At 43.5% G+C, this 19,746-nt stretch overlaps 1 protein-coding gene across 1 annotated transcript; it reads left to right on the forward strand.

Moving 5' to 3' along the window:
• The first annotated feature begins 1,088 nt into the window (after positions 1–1,088).
• On the forward strand, positions 1,089–10,500 carry LOC311114435 (uncharacterized protein). Its single transcript, XM_084189685.1, has 4 exons — positions 1,089–1,358; positions 2,285–3,012; positions 8,446–9,481; positions 9,791–10,500. Exons 1-4 carry the CDS (start codon positions 1,163–1,165, stop codon positions 10,039–10,041), a joined length of 2,211 nt encoding a protein of 736 aa, XP_084045811.1. The 5' UTR covers positions 1,089–1,162; the 3' UTR covers positions 10,042–10,500.
• Positions 10,501–19,746: the final 9,246 nt, after the last annotated feature.

The following is a 19,746-nucleotide window of genomic DNA, read 5'->3' on the forward strand; positions in this document are numbered from 1 at the left end:
TGGTACACTTCACAAAATAGATGGCATCATGAGGAAGGAAAATTATGTGGATATATTGAAGCAACATCTTAAGACATCAGTCAGGAAGTGAAAGATTGGTCGCAAATGTGACTTCCAAATGGACAATGACCCCAAGCATACTTCCAAAGTTGTGGCAAAATGGCTTAAGGACAACAAAGTCAAGGTATTGGAGTGGCCATCACAAAGCCCTGACCTCAATCCTATAGAACATTTGTGGGAAGGACTGAAAAAGCGTGTGCGAGCAAGGAGGCCTACAAACCTGACTCAGTTACACCAGCTCTGTCATGAGGAATGGGCCAAAATTCACCCAACTTATTGTGGGAAGCTTGTGGAAGACTACCCAAAATGTTTGACCCAAGTTAAACAATTTAAAGGCAAGGCTACCAAATACTTATTGAGGGTATGTAAACTTCTGACCCACTGGGAATGTGATGAAATAAATAAAAGCTGAAATAAATAATTATCTCTAATATTATTCTGACATTTCACATTCTTAAAAGAAAGTGGTGATCCTAACTGACCTAAAACAGGGAATTTTTACTAGGATTAAATGTCAGGAATTGTGAAAAACAGAGTTTAAATGTATTTGGCTAAGGTGTATGTAAACTTCAGACTTCAACTGTATGTGCTTCAGTAAAGTGGGCTTTTTAGCATTTATAGCCATGGTTGTCAATTGTACTGCTGAAATGGATCGAAAGTCACAGAAAATAGAGGTTGTGGTGGCAACCTCTGTCGCGTGTGGCAGCGGCAGAGAAGTACTTGGGATTGCGAGGATTTACTGCAGAACAGCTTCAGGGGGTGTTGAGTGGTAAGGTTATGTCCTCTCAGACCATTGGTCTGGAGTAGGACTAGATAGGGTTAAATAGTGGAATGGGTGGTGTTTTTTTTTTTTTTTAGAGAGGGCTAATGGGTGGTGTCGCAATTTTTCTTAGTCCCAATTGTGTATTATTGTGTCAAATAAATATGATGTAGGTAGGCCGTGAATGGCCTCACACACCAGTACAGTAGGTGGCGGTGTATGCACCTTAAAGTTGGATGCAATCCGCCAACCAAATCCCGAAGAAGAAGAAATAAGCAGGAAGTGAATGGCTAGAGCGTTAGTTTATTTACGTAGTGGACATGTGGCTATACAGACCCTAAAATGGCCAAATTACAGATAGAGTTGAATGCGTTTCTTACTGAGCGATTAACAGCGGCTGCTGTGGAGATATCGGCTGTCTTTCAAAAAAAGCTAGTCGAGTACCAGGAAGAAATCTCCCGTTCGAAGGAGGAGAACAAACGTCTACAGAGGCTGTTGGGTTTGGTGTTCCACCCGGAAATCAAGTTACATCGAGCAGGTTTGTAATAATATAACAACAACTTAAAATGAATCAATCAGTTGCTGTGGGAAACAAAATGATTGATCAAATAATGATACTCATTTAGTTGTTATTCACACACACACACACACACACACACACACACACACACACACACACCACAGTTAGACTGCAGTATATTTGTCCACACCCGGGAGACCCTAACATGTAACCTAGCAAAATCACCACTGCCATCAATATAGTTTTTTTTATTTTGGTGTTTTTTATTCTATGAAATATATTGGAATGGTTAGGGTTAAATGTAAGTCAACTCTGCTTTGAGTGTCTATAGGACTTTATAAATCTTTAAAAGCTAAAAACGTTTTTTTGACAAGACAGTAGCTCTATTCTAGCCTACACAGTTTTGGAATCGCTCCACTCAGTCTTATCTGTATAACTCTCATTATGGAAATTATTTCAGATAGTATTTGAACCCAGGCCTGAAGAGCACACCGGTCACTAGCCAGAGGGAACAAGAAGCTCAAGATGGTTCTGTCGCGTGTGTGTGCACCACCATCAGTGGGGTGTTAGAAACCAGAAACATCCTGTTTCCAGGGATACAGTATCTTCAACCTATCCCCCCCCCCATTTTTTATTATTGTATATTACTTTATATGACTAGTATAACTGCATCAGAGGAGGCTGGTGGGAGGATCTATAGGAGGATGGGCTCATTGTAATGGCTGGAATGGAATAAATGGAACGGTATCAAACATATGGAAACCACACGTTTGTCTCTGTTCCATTCCAGCCATTACAATGAGCACTTCCTCCTATAGCTCCTCTGAACCGCATTGTTGAGGAAGAGCTTGCAATCAAGCGTTTCACAGTGCTGTTTACACCTGCTGTATCCGGTGCACGTGACAAATGCACTCTAATTTGATTGATTTGTTTTCCTTTCCCAGACTCCCAGCAGCTCTCTCTCCCTGTCTCTGAAGAGGATGTTCCCCCTTCTGAACAGCAGCACTGTGAGCAGGAGAGGAGCCCCAGTCTGGGGCAGGAGGACCCAGAGCCCACACAGATTAAAGAGGAACAGGAGGAACTCTGGACCAGTCAGGAGGAAGAGCAGCTTCAAGGGCTGGAGCCTGATACCAAATACCTCTTCTTGATTCCTGCCTGTGTTAAAATTGACTATGAACAGGACCCACCTCTGCCCTCACATCTTGACCAAATCTTGGAGAACAGAGATAGGGACTCTCTACCCACCAACACAACTGAACAGATCAAAACAGAACCTGGTGGAGAGGACTACAGAGTGTCAGAACCAACCAGGGACTCTCAGCCCCTCTCTGAAGCCCAGATGGAAAACATAGAAGAACGTGTTGATGGGATGGAGAGATCCATTCCCCCTTCCTTCTCTCCTGACTCCCAGCAGCCCTCTCTCCCTGTCTGTAAAGAGAAGGTTCCCCCTGAGCAGCAGGAGAGAAGCCCCGGTCTGGGGCAGGAGGACCCAGAGCCCACAAAACAAGAGGAACTCTGGACGAATCAGGAGGAAAAGCAGCTGGAATCTGACAGCAGAGTATCAGAACCAACCAGTGACTCTCAGCTCCTCTCTGCAGTAAATCCAGACGGTTCTGCAGCTCAGAGTGAAAACAGTAAAGTTCATCAGAGTCCCACCACTTCTTCAGAACAAGTAAGATTATATTACATTTATTATTAAACATGTTCAACAGCGCTCACCACAAAAAGGCAGCATTTATTTGTAGCGAAACAGCCAAGTGACATGAGATTTTGAAAGCAATTTCCTTACAGAAAATGAATACTGAAAAATATAAACATGAATATATACATTTTTAAAGTACATTTTAAAATATAAAGTATATGGGCGATTCCAGCATTATGGACATCACATTTCCAAGCAAAATCACAACCTTAATGTCTCACACTCACAGAATGGACCAACGAAATAGAAATGGTTTTGATGTCTATTGTAACCCCTCCACCCAAAAGAAAGCAGACGTCTAAATACTGACATGTTGGAGAAATAAAGCAAATAGGAAGCATTATGGATGTTACATGAAATGGACATGCTTTCTGGGGACACTGAACATTATTAGCTAAAAGTATTTTGAAAAGAGATTTTTTGCTAGAACACATCCTTTTCAAGATGTCAACAGCCTCAGGAAAAGTCTTAGAGTACATCCAAGCACAGTAAATGTGGCGAACGCACAAGCTTCTGAAACTAACAACCGTTATGGATGTTACGGATATCATAATGCTAAAAAAAGGACCCCCCCCCCCCCGTCTTTACAAGACTGTAGAACATACAAACGAACCTCAAGGCACTTCAATTTGGTCTGTTTCTTAACATCTCATCTTGATAACTAACACTGGGGAACAGCTGTGAGTGCAAAAACAATCTATTTGAGCCCTTTCTAAAGAAATTTGATTGACTGAAAAGCCTTTTTTGAGACTTGGCGTCCTACTCTATAATGGTCCAAATTCATACCATTTCCTACTTAAATGTTTCAAATAAAGCCTGAACTCTAACATATAGACCTTAAGAATGATTATGAACGTGGTTTAATTTGGAAATTACTATGCTCGGGTTGAGGGCAATTCCACGGTAACGCTGAGACAGATTTTTTCCACTTCAAAATGTGTGTCAAACAAAAACCAATGATTGCAAAGTTAAACAAACCATACAACTCTATGCACAAGGACTACTTTTGCAGATGCAAAGTTTGGTAACTGAATGACGGCACAAACTGTCATTCTGTTACCAAACTTTGCATCTGCACTATTCTTAAAGTAAATATGTTTTTGTATATTGTAAATAGTTAAATGTTGTCATTGTGCACAGTTGTATGGTTTGTTTAACCTTGCAATCATTGGTTTTTGTTTGACATACACTATATATACAAAAGTATGTGGACACCCCTTTAAATTAGTGGCTTCGGCTATTTCAGCCACACTCGTTGCTGACAGGTGTATAAAATCGAGCACACAGCCATGCAATCTCCATAGACAAAATTGGCAGTAGAATGGCCTTACTGAATCATAGGATGCCACCTTTCCAACAAGTCAGTTTGTAAAATGTCTGCCCTGGTCAACTGTAAGTGCTGTTTTTGTGAAGTGGAAACGTCTAGGAGCAACAATGGCTCAGCCGCGTAGTGGTAGACCACACAAGCTCACAGAACAGGACCGCCAAGTGATGAAGCGCGTAAAAATCATCTGACCTCGGTTGCAACACTCACTACAGAGTTCCAAACTGCCTCTGGAAGCAACGTCAGCACAAGAACTGTTCATCGGGAGCTTCATGAAATGGGTTTCCATGGCCGAGCAGCCGCACACAAGCCTACCATCACCATGCGCAATGCCAAGTGTCGGCTGGAGTGGTGTAAAGCTCGCCACCATTGGACTCTAGAGCAGTGGAAATGCGTTCTCTGGAGTGATGAATTACGCTTCACCATCTGGCAGTCCGACGGACAAATCTGGATTTGGCGGATGCCAGGAGAACGCTACCTGCCCCAATGCATAGTGCCAACTGTAAAGTTTGGTGGAGGAGGAACAATGGTCTGGGGCTGTTTTTCATGGTTCTGGCTAGGCCCCTTAGTTCCAGTGAAGGGAAATCTTAACCCTACAGCATACAATGACATTCTAGATGATTCTGTGCTTCCAACTTTGTGGCAACAGTTTGGGGAAGGCCCTTTCCTGTTTCAACATGACAATGCCCATGTGTACAAAGCGAGGTCCATACAGAAATGGTTTGTTGAGATCGGTGTGGAAGAATTTGACTGGCCTGCACAGTGCCCTGACCTCAACCCCATCGAACACCTTTGGGATGAATTGGAACACTGACCGCGAGCCAGGCCTAATCACCCAACATCAGTGCCCTACCTCACTAATGCTCTTGTGGCTGAATGGAAGCAAGTCCCCGCAGCAATGTTCCAACATCTGGTGGAAAGCCTTCCTATAAGAGTGGAGGCTGTTATAGAGCAAAGGGGGGACACACTTCATTTTAATGCCCATGATTTTGGAATTAGATGTTTGACGAGCAGGTGTCCACATACAGACCCATTGACTCTTTCAATCTTTTGTTAAGTTACAGCCTTATTCTGAAATTGATTAAATTTGTTTTTTTCCCTCATCAATCTACACACAATACCCCATAATGACAAAGCAAAAACAGGTTTTTAGAAATTTGTGCAAATTTATAAAAAAAATAAACTAACACATTTTACAGACAGTTGAAGTCGGAAGTTTACATACACCTTAGCCAAATACATTTAAACTCAGTTTTTCACAATTCCTGACATTTAATCCTTGTAAAAATTCCCTGTCTTAGGTCAGTTAGGATCACCACTTTATTTTAAATGTCAGAATAATAGTAGAGAATGATTTGTTTCAGCTTTTATTTCTTTCATCACATTCCCAGTGTGTCAGAAGTTTACATACACTCAATTAGTATTTGGTAGCATTGCCTTTAAATTGTTTAACTTGGGTCAAACGTTTCGGGTAGCCTTCCACAAGCTTCCCACAATAAGTTGGGTGAATTTTGGCCCATTCCTCCTAACAGAGCTGGTGTAATTGAGTCAGGTTTGTAGGCCTCCTTGCTCGCACACGCTTTTTCAGTTCTGCCCACACATTTTCTATAGGATTGAGGTCAGGGCTTTGTGATGGCCACTCCAATACCTTGACTTTGTTGTCCTTAAGCCATTTTGCCATAACTTTGGAAGTATGCTTGGGGTCATTGTCCATTTGGAAGACCCATTTGCGACCAAGCTTTCACTTCCTGACTGATGTCTTGAGATGTTGCTTCAATATATCCACATAAGTTTCCTTCCTCATGATGCCATCTATGCCATCTATTTTGTGAAGTGTACCAGTCCCTCCTTCAGCAAAGCACCCCCACAGTATGATGCTGCCACCCTCGTGGTTCACGGTTGGGATGGTGTTCTTCGCTTGCAAGCATCCCCCTTTTTCCTCCAAACATAACGATGGTCATTATGGCCAAACAGTTCTATTTTTGTTTCATCAGACCAGAGGACATTTCTCCAAAAAGTACGATCTTTGTCCCCATGTGCAGTTGCAAACCGTAGTCTGGCTTTTTTATGGCGGTTTTGGAGGAGTGGCTTCTTCCTTGCTGTGCGGCCTTTCAGGTTATGTCGATATAGGACTTGTTTTACTGTGGATATAGATACTTTTGTACCTGTTTCCTCCAGCATCTTCACAAGGTCCTTTGCTGTTGTTCTGGGATTGATTTGCACTTTTCGCACCAAAGTACGTTCATCTCTAGGAGACAGAACGCGTCTCCTTCCTGAGCGGTATGATGGCAGCGTGGTCCCATGGTGTTTATACTTGCGTACTATTGTTTGTACAGATGAACGTGGTACCTTCATATGTTTGGAAATTGCTCCCAAGGATGAACCAGTCTTGTAGAGGTCTACAATTTTTTTTCTGAGGTCTTGGCTGATTTCTTTTGATTTTCCCATGATGTCAAGTAAAGAGGCACTGAGTGTGAAGGTAGGCCTAGAAAATACATCCACAGGTACACCTCCAATTGACTCAAATGATGTCAATTAGCCCATCAGAAGCTTCTAAAGCCATGACATCATTTTCTGGAATTTTCCAAGCTGTTTAAAGGCACAGTCAACTTAGTGTATGTAAACTTCTGACCCACTGGAATTGTGATACAGTGAATTATAAGTGAAATAATCTGTCTGTAAACAATTGTTGGAAAAAGTACTTGTGTCATGCACAAAGTAGATGTCCTAACTGAATTGCCAAAACTATAGTTTGTTAACAAGAAATTTGTGGAGTGGTTGAAAAACGAGTTTTAATTACTTTACGCAGTACTTTGTTGAAGCACCTTTGGCAGCGATTACAGCCTTGAGTTCTTGGGTATCACGCTACAAGCTTGGCACACCTGAATTTGGGGAGTTTCTCCCATTCTTCTCTGCAGATCCTCTCAAGCTCTGTCAGGTTGGATGGGGAGCGTCGCTGCACAGCTATTTTCAGGTCTCTCCAGAGATGTTCAATTCCGGGCTCTGGCTGGGCCACTCAAGGACATTCAGACTTGTCCCGAAGCCACTCCTGCGTTGTCTTGGTTGTGTGCTTGGGGTCGTTGTCCTGTTGGAAGGTGAACCTTCGCCCCAGTCTGAGGTCCTGAGTGCTCTGGAGCAGGTTTTAATCAAGGATCTCTCTGTACTTTGCTCCTTTCATCTTTCCCTCAATCCTGACAAGTCTCCCAGTCACTGCCGCTGAAAAACATCCCCATAGCATGATGCTGCCAACACCATGCTTCACCGTAGGGATGGTGCCAGGTTTCCTCTAGACGTGAAGCTTGGCATTCAGGCCAAAGAGTTCAATCTTGGTTTCATCAGACCAGAGAATCTTGTTTCTCATGGTCTGAGAGTGTTTAGGTGCCTTTTGGCAAACTCCAAGCGGGCTGTCATGTGCCTTTTACTGAGGAGTGGCTTCCGTCTGGCCACTGTACCATAAAGGCCTGATTGGTGGAGTGCTGCAGAGATGGTTGTCCTTCTGGAAGGTTCTCCCATCTCCAAAGAGGAACTTTGGAGCTCTGTCAGTGACCATCGGGTTCTTGGTCACCTCCCTGACCAAGGCCATTCTCCCCCGATTGCTCAGTTTGGCCGGGCGGCCAGCTCTAGGAAGAGTCTTGGTGGTTCCAAACTTCTTCCATTTAAGAATGATGGAGGCCACTGTGTTCTTGGACCTTCAAGGTTGCAGAAATGTTTTGCTACCCTTCCTCAGAGCTCTGCCTCGACACAACACAGTCTCAGAGCACTACGTACAATTCCTTCGTCCTCATGGCTTGGTTTTTGCGCTGACAATTGAGTCTGAATACTTATGTAAATAAGGTTTCTGTTTATTTTTAATACATTTGCAAACATTTCTAAAAACCTGTTTTTGCTTTGTCAATATGTGTAGATTGTGTAACTTTTTTTTGTGTGGAAAAAGTCAAGGGGTCTGAATACTTTCCGAATGCACTGTACATTGTTTAATATGATACACTCTACGACCATATCAAAGTTCCAAAATGGGATCTCTGCTGTCTTTGAGTTTTCATATTACATTAATCTATCCTTTTTGTTTCCCCTTTTAGGATTCTAGTAACGTGGAATCAAATGAAGCATCTAATTTCTCTAACTGGACCGACAAAAACATTTTGGATACAGACGGCAACTCTTTAGACAGTAGCTCTTGCACTAAAGAAGATTCTGAGGCACGGAAACCAGCAAAGAGAACATGCCATTCTAGTGGTGTGGTTAATGAGCCTTCTGATTTGTCTAACTTATGTGATGAAAACAACCCAAGGACTGAGATCAGCCCTTCAGACAGCAACAAAGACATGAACATCCAAACAGACTCTGGGGCTCATAATCCAGCTAAGAGAAAATGTCAGCGGGCGGATAATGTTGCTGTAGCAAGACGTGGGAGTGGAGAGATGGTCGCCTGTTCCCGGCCCAAAGTGCCGGGGTCCACTCCAGATTACACCCACTGCATGCACTGTCAAGGTCTGTACAATCGAAAGACACTGTGGAAGCATGTCAGATATTGCCCTCTGAATCCCAAAGCTGACGAACCAAAACCTGGACAAAAGATGAGGATTCAGTCAGCAATGGTGTTTAAGTTGTGTCCTCAACCCGATTACGTCAGCACAGGTCTTTGGAAGATAGTTTGTGGTATGAACTCTGGCGAAGTTTCATTTGTGGTAAGAAATGACAAATATATCCTCCTCATGGGAGAAGAGATGTACAACAAACTACAGCCAGATGACAGAATAATTAAATTCATTCCACAAAGAATGAGAGAGATGGCAAGACTACTCATCACGGCCAGGAAGTGTACACCTCTGATGTGCTTTGAGGACTTGGTCATACCTAGTAATTTACCTCACGTCATCACGGCAGTGAGAGCTGTTGCTGGCTACAACGAGGAGAACAAAACGTACGACCGCCCGACGCTGGCTGTTCAAATGGGATACAACTTAATGAACATTGGCAGCGCTGTGGAATCCTGTGCACTAAAGTCAGGACGATACAAGGTCGCAGAGTTTGCAGGCAAATTCAAAGGTTTCAAGTGGAATGAGGTTGTTATGGCTGGAGCGCTGTCCACTCTCAGTGAACCAAAAATGAAATGTAAGTCAAACGCCACACCTAGTAGGCCAGGCTAGCTCTCCAAGTGGATGGTTTGCCAGCCAGCCCTAATAATATTGGCTTTTTTATACAGGGAATTTGCCAGGAAATGGTCATGTTTATTTAGCCTATTCATTCTCTCTTTCTCTCCCTTTCTCTAGTTGTTTCAGTTGCACAATTGTCCTGTTGAGCCCAAAAGGGAAATATTACAATTTTACAGTAGTAATAAGCTGTGTGATTTGCATCGTGAAATTATTTTCCATCCTTTGATGCTGCCGTTTTTGCGATCTTTTAAGCAACTTTTCTCAACAGGTACCCAGCCGACCTGTCACACAGGCGGCCCAGCCGACCCGTCACGCAGGCGCCCAGCCGACCCGTCACGCAGGCGCCCAGCCGACCCGTCACGCAGGCGACCCAGCCGACCCGTCACACAGGCGACCCAGCCGACCCGTCACACAGGCGACCCAGCCGACCCGTCACACAGGCGACCCAGCCGACCCGTCACACAGGCGCCCAGCCGACCCGTCACACAGGCGTCCAGCCGACCCAAAGAAACGCTGTGAGATTAAAGTGGACCGTTGATGAGGTAGCAGCAGTTCATAAAGAGTGGCCGAGTTCCTGGAAAGAGGGACTGCCTCAAATGCCTCCAGTCGGAACCTGTGGCGCTCAAAAGCAGAAACTGGTCAGGCATTAAGTTCTATGTAAATAGAATCAAAAGGAGACCGCGTACTGCACCGAATTTGGTGGACAGCGGCCCCGACGGGGACTTCAAATCAGGGCCAGAGACTTTCAACGCAACACCTTAGCCATTGTGTTTTCCAGTTAGACTTCGAACCAGCCAGGGATTCGAACCAGTGACTTTTTATGTGTTGTGGGGGGGTTACAGGTACAATATTTAAGTTCACATCAGTTCATATTCTGTTGAGATATTTTATATTCATTATTTCACACATTGTACCTCTGGGCTGCCACTCAAAAAAACTCAACAACAAAAAAAAAAACATTACAAGAGGTACATAACTAAGTACTGATCATTTTGATGCACTATGCAGAAATCGCTCCGCCATTTCCTGGTTGCTAAAATTGAAATAGTAAGCCTAATTTCAGTTTGTGACAAAACAAGCAAGTATAGTGTAGAGAATCATTGTACCATCTAAACCGCTGCGAAATGTCTTTTGCATAACCCAAAATCATGTGTTTTCAGCTGTTTGAAGCTGGTGTACAAAACTGAAAGTAAAAGACGCAAAAACAAAACTTAAGAATGGGAAGCATAGAAATAGAGCATATAGAACAGATCTACCGCTTCTTAGACTTGTTTTCAATGAGACTGACAGATCTATAACTGTAAGTAGAGATGGAGTCCCCATTCGGGATCTTGAGAGGCAGTAGGGCTGATTTGGTTAGATTAATTTTATAACTTGAGATTAAGCTGAATGTATCTATGATCTTAAATATGCCATTTAAATATGCCATTTATCAGACGCTTTTATCCAAAGCGACTTACAGTCATGTATGCATACATTTTTACGTATGGGTGGTCCCGGGGATTGAACCCACTACCCTGGCGTTACAAGCGCCATGCTCTACCTATTGAGCTACAGAGGACCACACTCAATGCGTTTGGGAGCAATAGAGATACATTGTCTAGATATAGTACAATATCGTCTGCGTATAATGAGATGATGTGACCAGTAGATTTGAGGGAAATTGGTGTTATTTCCTTCGATTGAAGAATTGCCTGGGCCAGGGGTTCCATGGATAATCAAAATAACAGAGGATAAATGGATCTCCTTGTCTGCTGCTTCTAGTGATTCTGAACAGAGCAGATATTGCCTGTTATAACTATGGCTGAGGGATTGGCATAAGCCTTTTAATCATAATAATAAAATTGGAACCAATTCCCATATGTTCCAAGACAGACCAGAGTTATGACCATTCTAATGGAGAGATAATATAGCCCAAGGAGCTGTTGATTCTGATGAAGCATCTAAGATGTGTAATAGTCAACGGAGGTAATCTTAGGATAAACGTTTTTTAACAAACCCGCTTTGGACCAATTTGGGTAAGTAAGTCTCGAGACTGCGCGCCATTTTAGAAAACAGTTTTAATATCTGTGTTTATCGAAGATAGGGGGCGATAGTGAGAACACTGGGTGACATTCCTACTTTTTTTTTTAAATATAAAATAGAAATTAGTGCTGTATTCATATTTCTCCCAAATTAACCTTTGTGTGAACGGCTGTGTTAATCATTTAGAGAAATAGTGGACCTAATTGAGTCCAGCAGCTTTTTGATTCCAGGCCTGCCAAGTTATATGGCCACAAATTGTATGATTACTTTCAAAAAAAGTATTGCTTCAAGACCTATAAAAAGCTATTGTTTACCTTTTTATATTTCTAAATAGATCATATCTATTTGCTCCACCCATGGCTCACCACTCCCCATGGCCTCACTAACTCTAGGCTAACTGTCATCTCCAAAGACATGTTACATGGCTAAATCCATTTTCAGATCAAACTACTGTATTACAAACTTTTTGTCCTTAGCTCACTGACTAAGAAAATGTAAGGCTGTATTAACGTTACTATTGAATGATTATCATTGTGAAATCTTTATTTGGTATTCTGCTTTGTTGTACATTTCCACTTTAATCCTTTCTCTAATATTTTATATAGATCCCAATATCAGATTTAATATCAGATATCCCAACTAAGGTCTGGGATATCATGTCACAATACTACTTAAAGCCCCCATGCAGACTTTTTAATTGTATATTTAAATCATCACTGTATGATTACTAAATCACTGTTTGTTTATTTCAGTAAAAATAACGGCATATTTTTTATGATTTGTTTCCCTGAGCCTCCTTTTGCCATAGAAATGCTCAGTCTGGTCGTGTGGATATACATTTAAATATATTTACACACACAGCCCTGATTGGCGGATAGGCTCGTCTAGACTAGAGCAGGGGTGCTCAAACTTTTGGGCTTGATGAAATATTATCTGAGTGGTGGGCCATGGGGCGGAGCAAATGGATATGATCTATTTAGAAATATAAAAAGGTAAACAATATCTTTTTAAGGTCTTGAAGCAATATATTTTTTGAAAGTAATCATAACATTTGTGGCCATATAACTTGACACCTAACAACACATTATGATGACCTTATTACCCTGGTGCTGCCATTTAGACGAGAGACGCAAAAACCGGCATACCGGTCGGCATAGCGGGACGAGAAAGCAAGAAAGACTGTGACGGGCAAAAGCAAGCCAGCAGAACGGTATGCGTTGCTATGGGGATTTCAGTAAACAAACAGTGCAAATCAACATCCGGTAGAAAAAAATTGCTATGGCAAAAAAAAAAGTTGAAATATTTGAACTCTGGCGGCAAGTCCTGTCTACCGTGGCGGCATTCACCACCAGCTTCAACGGCATTTACCGTTGTGCTCTCATTGAAAACAATGACATCCGGTTTGCTGTCTACCTCGTACCATGTAAACGCAGCATTAGCGAGATTTGGTTGGGGGGGGCCCACCCGCCCACCCACCTTGTGGGAAAAACCATTTTAGTGCCCCCCCCCCCTTGATGGTGGAGAGAAACAAAGACAGTTTTAAAGTACATTTCCTGCAATTCTGCACATTGTGCCATGGGGCAGAGAGAACAATTATATAATTTTATAACAAATTCCATGCAATTCTACTCATTTTGCCATGGCGCGGAGAGAAAACCATAAGTTGAAATTCTGGAACCTTTTGTCGAACCAAATTAAACGTCATCGTGGGCCAAGTTTGGCCCGCAGGTGCCAGTTTAGTCGGCCCTGCTCTAGAGCCTACATATGCAAATAAAAGATGGCTGGTCATTGGTCAGAATAAATCAGATCAGATTGTGATGTCATGATCTGGGCCAAAAACTCCATCCCACCTGGACATGCTGAAATTCCAGGGTTGTTTTTCAAACAGCTCTTACAACAAAGGGCATTTTCACAATTTCAGAGTGTTGTTTAGACCTCTTAGTGTGGAAATATCATTTTAAAAACTGGAAAATCACATTAACTGCACTGCCCCTTTTAATATGGTCGAATTAGGGAGATTACAATATGGCTAGAGATTGCAAAGTAACCCTTTTCATGTATTTACCAGTGTCAGTATGCCTGCACTACATTCCAGTACAGCAGGTGGCGGTAATGCCACATTTTATTGTCGTTTAGGGTCACAGAAAACAGGCACAGACAAAAGGGGAATCTAATCAGGTGGGAAGTGGAATTTACCACCATAGAGTTAGAGGACTAAAATTGATAACCTGTTTTGGCATGGACATTGCCATTGAGGGCTTCTGCCATTTTAAAGTAGTCAACTGGATGGGACTTCCTATGGGTGAAGGACGGATCACAAGATTCCATCAGGGTCATTCCATCCGGGCCAATGAATTATTCTTGTGAGCAAATATTCCAGCAAAAGTGATGCTATGCGTTTGCTGAGTAGTTAGCTGAAATGCACAATGATTGTGTTTATTGTCCACTTCGATGGCGAACTTTCTGTACTGCTAACATTCACTTCCAGTCATTTTTGCTCGCATTGCTTGTCCCATTGTTTAGAATTCTCCTGCATTTATGCAGACTTATGGAATTTAGAATCCTCTTGTCCTTACCTGTATATTCTTTGTACGTTTATCCACCATCTTTAGGACCAGATCCACGTTCAGAATTAAATTGAGGTGTATTGCAGAAGCACCAAAACAGGAACAAAGTGGATTTATATGCTCATGTTTTACAATATTCGGATGTAATTCAACACACATCAAGACAGTTGTGTCACAAACTATGTGCATGCTTGTTTTTATTAATATTCTGTCCCCAATGTATTTTTTTTGCAAATGGTTGACTGTCATTCTAGTATTGCTAGCTAGCTACAGCTAGCCCAATAATGTACTCTTAAGGGGTGTCCTACCGTTACTCCTTAAGGTTCAATGACCTTATGTTATTTTCATTGAACCTTCTAACAGACAACACTACCGTGGCGGCTGACGGCATTCACCGTAACATATCCTACTAAATGGAGTGTCCCTGACTTACATACAGAATAATACAAAATGATCCAAGACCAGGTTGAAGTGGGAGGCTGTGTTGTAATGCAATGCCGAAATCAGAGTTTTGAGGAAGAGCAGCGCCCGATCTATCTTTATGGATCACAATTATTGCAAGTCTAAATTCTTCACATGTATAGGTCCTGGGCTGACGTGGTTACACGTTGTGAGGCCGGTTGGACGTACTGCCAAATTCTCTAAAACGACATTAGAGGCTTATGGTAGAGAAATGAACATTTCCCAGGAAACGCTGTAGTAGGTTGTCCAAGGAACTGTGAGTTCCGGAATCCATCAAAGCAGCATGAGGTCTCTGGTGGTAATGGAGGATCAGAAGGGTGAAACAAGCAGGTGAAAGGACAACTATGAACAACGGTAGTCTTTTCTTCTTGCAGCGTGTATCTTACTTATGTTATAAGCTATGTATAACATCTTACTTCAACTTATATGAGTCACACTACAAATCATTGGTATAGGTGAGGGAATACATTTGTGTGACTTTGGGCGGTTAGGAGATGCTGAGGGGTTTGTAAGTCAAGAATGATTCAGAGGAGGCTGGTGAGAGGAGCAATATGAGGATGGGCTCATTGTAATGGCTGGAATGGAATGAATGAAACGGTATCAAACATATGGAAACCAAGTCTGACCATTCCATTTATCCCATTCCAAACATTACAATGAATCTGTCCTCCTATAGCTCCTCCCACCAGCCTCCTTTGTAATTATTAGAGTGAGTTATTATTTGTGTGTGTGACGTGTAGGAGTGTGTATGATTTACCCTGTGAAGCAGTGGAGCACTGCTGGGATATGTGGTGTGACAACAGCAGCATCTCTGTGTTGGTGGTGACCGTGTGCGCATGGGAGGGGCCAACGTTGCCATGGGGACCACCATTAGGGCGGGGCTTCCTTCTGCAGAGACTCCGCCTTCTCAACGACGCATTCTCAGTCTGCGCCTTTTCATAGCAGGCTTCGGTTTCCTCAATGAGTGACAACCCTGTGAAATGAATTACCAAGTGGTCAATAAGCGAGTACTAAATTATAATTCTCAGCATTAACCAATAAAAATCTGTCAAAGCAAGAGGTCATGAGCAGATCTGTTGGTTAGTTGAATTCCCAACAGACATGCACTACATGACCAAAAGCATGTGGACACCTGCACATCGAACATCTCATTCCAAAATCACAGGCATTAATATGGAGTTGGTCCCCCCTTTGCTGCTATAACAGCCTCCACTCTTCTGGGAAGGCTTTCCACTAGATGTTGGAACATTGCTGCGGGGACTTGCTTCCATTCAGCCACAAGAGCATTAGTGAGGTCGGACACTGATGTTGGGTGATTAGGCCTGGCTCGCAGTCGGCGTTCCAATTCATCCCAAAGGTGTTCGATGGGGTTGAGGTCAGGGCTCTGTGCAGGCCAGTCAAGTTCTTACACGTTGATCTCGACAGACCATTTTGTATGGACCTTCAAATCAAATCAAATTGTATTTGTCACATGCGCCGAATACAACGGGTGTAGACCTTACAGTGAAATGCTTACTTACAAGCCCTTAACCAACAATGCAGTTTTGAAAGAATACCAAAAGAAATCACACCAAAAAATATAAAAATAAAATACAAAATAAAAGTAACATATTTAAAGCGCAGCAGTAAAAATAACAATAGCGAGGCTATATACACGGGGTACCGGTACCGGGTCAATGTGTGGGGGCACCGGTTAGTCAAGGTAATTGAGGTTATATGTACATGTAGGTAGAGTTATTAAAGTGACTATGCATAGATAATAAACAGAGAGCAGCAGCAGTGTAAAAGAGGGGGGGGGGACAATGCAAATAGTCTGGGTAGCCATTTGATTAGATGTTCAGGAGTGTTATGGCTTGGGGGTAGAAGCTGTTTAGAAGCCTCTTGGACCTAGACTAGGTGCTCCGGTACCGGTTGCCGTGCGGTAGCAGAGAAAACAGTCTATCAATAGGGTGGCTGGAGTCTGACAATTTGTAGGGCCTTCCTCTGACACCGCCTGGTATATAGGTCCTGGATGGCAGGAAGCTTGGCCCCAGTGATGTACTGGGCCGTACGCACTACCCTCTGTAGTGCCTTGCGGTTGGAGGCCGAGCAGTTGCCATACCAGGCAGTGATGCAACCAGTCAGGATGCTCTCGATGGTGCAGCTGTAGAACCTTTTGAGGCTCTGAGGACCCATGCCAAATCTTTTCAGTCTCCTTAGGGGGAAAATATTTTGTCGTGCCCTCTTCACGACTGTCTTGGTGTGCTTGGACCATGTTAGTTTGTTGGTGATGTGGATGAAGCTCTCAACCTGCTCCACTGCAGCCCTGTCAATGAGAATGGGGGCGTGCTCTGTCCTCTTCTTTTTCCTGTAGTCCACAATCATCTCCTTTGTCTTGATCACGTTGAGGGAGAGGTTGTTGTCCTGGCACCACACGGCCAGGTCTCTGACCTCCTCCCTATAGGCTGTCTCGTCGTTGTCGGTGATCAGGCCTACCACTGTGTCATCAGCAAACTTAATGATGGTGTTAGAGTCGTGCCTGGCCATGCAGTCATGAGTGAACAGGGAATACAGGAGGGGATTGAGCACGCGTTGAGGATCAGTGTGGCGGATGTGTTGTTACCTACCCTTACCACCTGGTGGCGGCCCGTCAAGAAGTCCAGGATCCAGTTGCAGAGGGAGGTGTTAAGTCCCAGGGTCCTTAGCTTAGTGATGAGCTTTGAGGGCACTATGGTGTTGAATGCTGAGCTGTAGTCAATGAATAGCATTCTCACGTAGGTGTTCCTCTTGTCCAGGTGGGAAAGGGCAGTGTGGAGCACAATAGAGATTGCATCATCTGTGGATCTGTTGGGGCGGTATGCAAATTGGAGTGGGTCTAGGGTTTCTGTGATAATGGTATTGATGTGAGCCATTTCCAGCCTTTCAAAGCACTTCATGGCTACAGATGTGAGTGCTACGGGTCGATAGTCATTTAGGCAGGTTACCTTAGTGTTCTTGGGCACAGGGACTATGGAGGTCTGCTTGAAACATTACAGACTCAGACAGGGAAAGGTTGAAAAGTACATGCTCGGAGTACACCTCCTGGTAATCCGTCTGGCCCTGCGGCCTTGTGAATGTTGACCTGTTTAAAGGTCTTACTCACATCGGCTACGGAGAGCGTGATCACAAAGTCGTCCGGAACAGCTGATGCGCTCATGCATGTTTCAGTGTTACTTGCCTCGAAGCGAGCATAGAAGTAATTTAGCTCGTCTGGTAGGCTCGTGTCACTGGGCAGCTCGTGGCTGTGCTTCCCTTTGTAGTCTGTAATGGTTTGCAAGCCCTGCCACATCCGACGAGCGTCGGAGCCAGTGTAGTAGGATTCAATCTTAGTCCTGTATTGACGCTTTCCATGTTTGATGGTTCGTCGGAGGGCATAGCGGGATTTCTTATAAGCGTCCGGGTTAGAGTCCCGCTCCTTGAAAGCAGCAGCTCTACCCTTTAGCTCAGTGCAGATGTTGCCTGTAATCCATGGCTTCTGGTTGGGGTATGTACGTACAGTCACTGTGGGGACGACGTCATTGATGCACTTATTGATGAAGCCAGTGACTGATGTGGTGTACTCCTCAATGCCATCGGAAGAATCCCGGAACATATTCCAGTCTGTGCTAGCAAAACAGTCCTGGAGCTTAGCATCTGTGTCATCTGACTACTTTTTATTGACCGAGTCACTGGTGCTTCCTGCTTTAGTTTTTGCTTGTAAGCAGGAATCAGGAGGATAGAATTATGGTCAGATTTGCCAAATGGAGGGCGAGGGAGAGCTTTGTATGCGTCTCTGTGTGTGGAGTAAAGGTGGTCTGGAGTTTTCTTCCCTCTGGTTGCACATTTAACATGCTGGTAGAAATGAGGTAAAACAGATTTAAGTTTCCCTGCATTAAAGTCCCCGGCCATTAGGAGCGCCGCCTCTGGATTAGCGTTTTCCTGTTTGCTTATGGCCGTATACAGTTCATTGTGTGCGGTCTCAGTGCCAGCATCGGTTTGTGTTGGTAAATAGACAGCTACGAAGAATATACAGTGGGGAAAAAAAGTATTTAGTCAGCCACCAATTGTGCAAGTTCTCCCACTTAAAATGATGAGATAGGCCTGTAATTTTCATCATAGGTACACGTCAACTATGACAGACAAAATTAGAAATAAAAATCCAGAAAATCACATTGTAGGATTTTTAATGAATTTATTTGCAAATTATGGTGGAAAATAAGTATTTGGTCAATAACAAAAGTTTCTCAATACTTTGTTATATACCCTTTGTTGGCAATGACACAGGTCAAACGTTTTCTGTAAGTCTTCACAAGGTTTTCACACACTGTTGCTGGTATTTTGGCCCATTCCTCCATGCAGATCTCCTCTAGATCAGTGATGTTTTGGGGCTGTTGCTGGGCAACACGGACTTTCAACTCCCTCCAAAGATTTTCTATGGGGTTGAGATCTGGAGACTTGCTAGGCCACTCCAGGACCTTGAAATGCTTCTTACGAAGCCCCTCCTTCGTTGCCCGGGCGGCGTGTTTGGGATCATTGTCATGCTGAAAGACCCAGCCACGTTTCATCTTCAATGCCCTTGCTGATGGAAGGAGGTTTTCACTCAAAATCTCACGATACATGGCCCCATTCATTCTTTCCTTTACACGGATCAGTCGTCCTGGTCCCTTTGCAGAAAAACAGCCCCAAAGCATGATGTTTCCACCCCCATGCTTCACAGTAGGTATGGTGTTCTTTGGATGCAACTCAGCATTCTTTGTCCTCCAAACACGACAAGTTGAGTTTTTACCAAAAAGTTATATTTTGGTTTCATCTGACCATATGACATTCTCCCAATCCTCTTCTGGATCATCCAAATGCACTCTAGCAAACTTCAGACGGGCCTGGACATGTACTGGCTTAAGCAGGGGGACACGTCTGGGTCTGCAGGATTTGAGTCCCTGGCAGCGTAGTGTGTTACTGATAGTAGGCTTTGTTACTTTGGTCCCAGCTCTCTGCAGGTCATTCACTAGGTCCCCCCGTGTGGTTCTGGGATTTTTGCTCACCGTTCTTGTGATCATTTTGACCCCACGGGGTGAGATCTTGCGTGGAGCCCCAGATCGAGGGAGATTATCAGTGGTCTTGTATGTCTTCCATTTCCTAATAATTGCTCCCACAGTTGATTTCTTCAAACCAA

The sequence above is a fragment of the Coregonus lavaretus genome (genome assembly GCF_964263955.1).
Source record: "Coregonus lavaretus genome assembly, contig: HAP1_SCAFFOLD_411, whole genome shotgun sequence".
NCBI classification, from domain to species: domain Eukaryota; kingdom Metazoa; phylum Chordata; class Actinopteri; order Salmoniformes; family Salmonidae; genus Coregonus; species Coregonus lavaretus.

Excerpts from the sequence above, each read along its gene's own strand:
- LOC311114435 (XM_084189685.1), top strand. The coding sequence starts at position 1,163 with ATGGCCAAATTACAGATAGAGTTGAATGCGTTTCTTACTGAGCGATTA. Across the intron at positions 1,359-2,284 it reads AATCAAGTTACATCGAGCAG|ACTCCCAGCAGCTCTCTCTC; the intron begins GTTTGTAATAAT and ends TTCCTTTCCCAG. Across the intron at positions 3,013-8,445 it reads CCACCACTTCTTCAGAACAA|GATTCTAGTAACGTGGAATC; the intron begins GTAAGATTATAT and ends TTCCCCTTTTAG.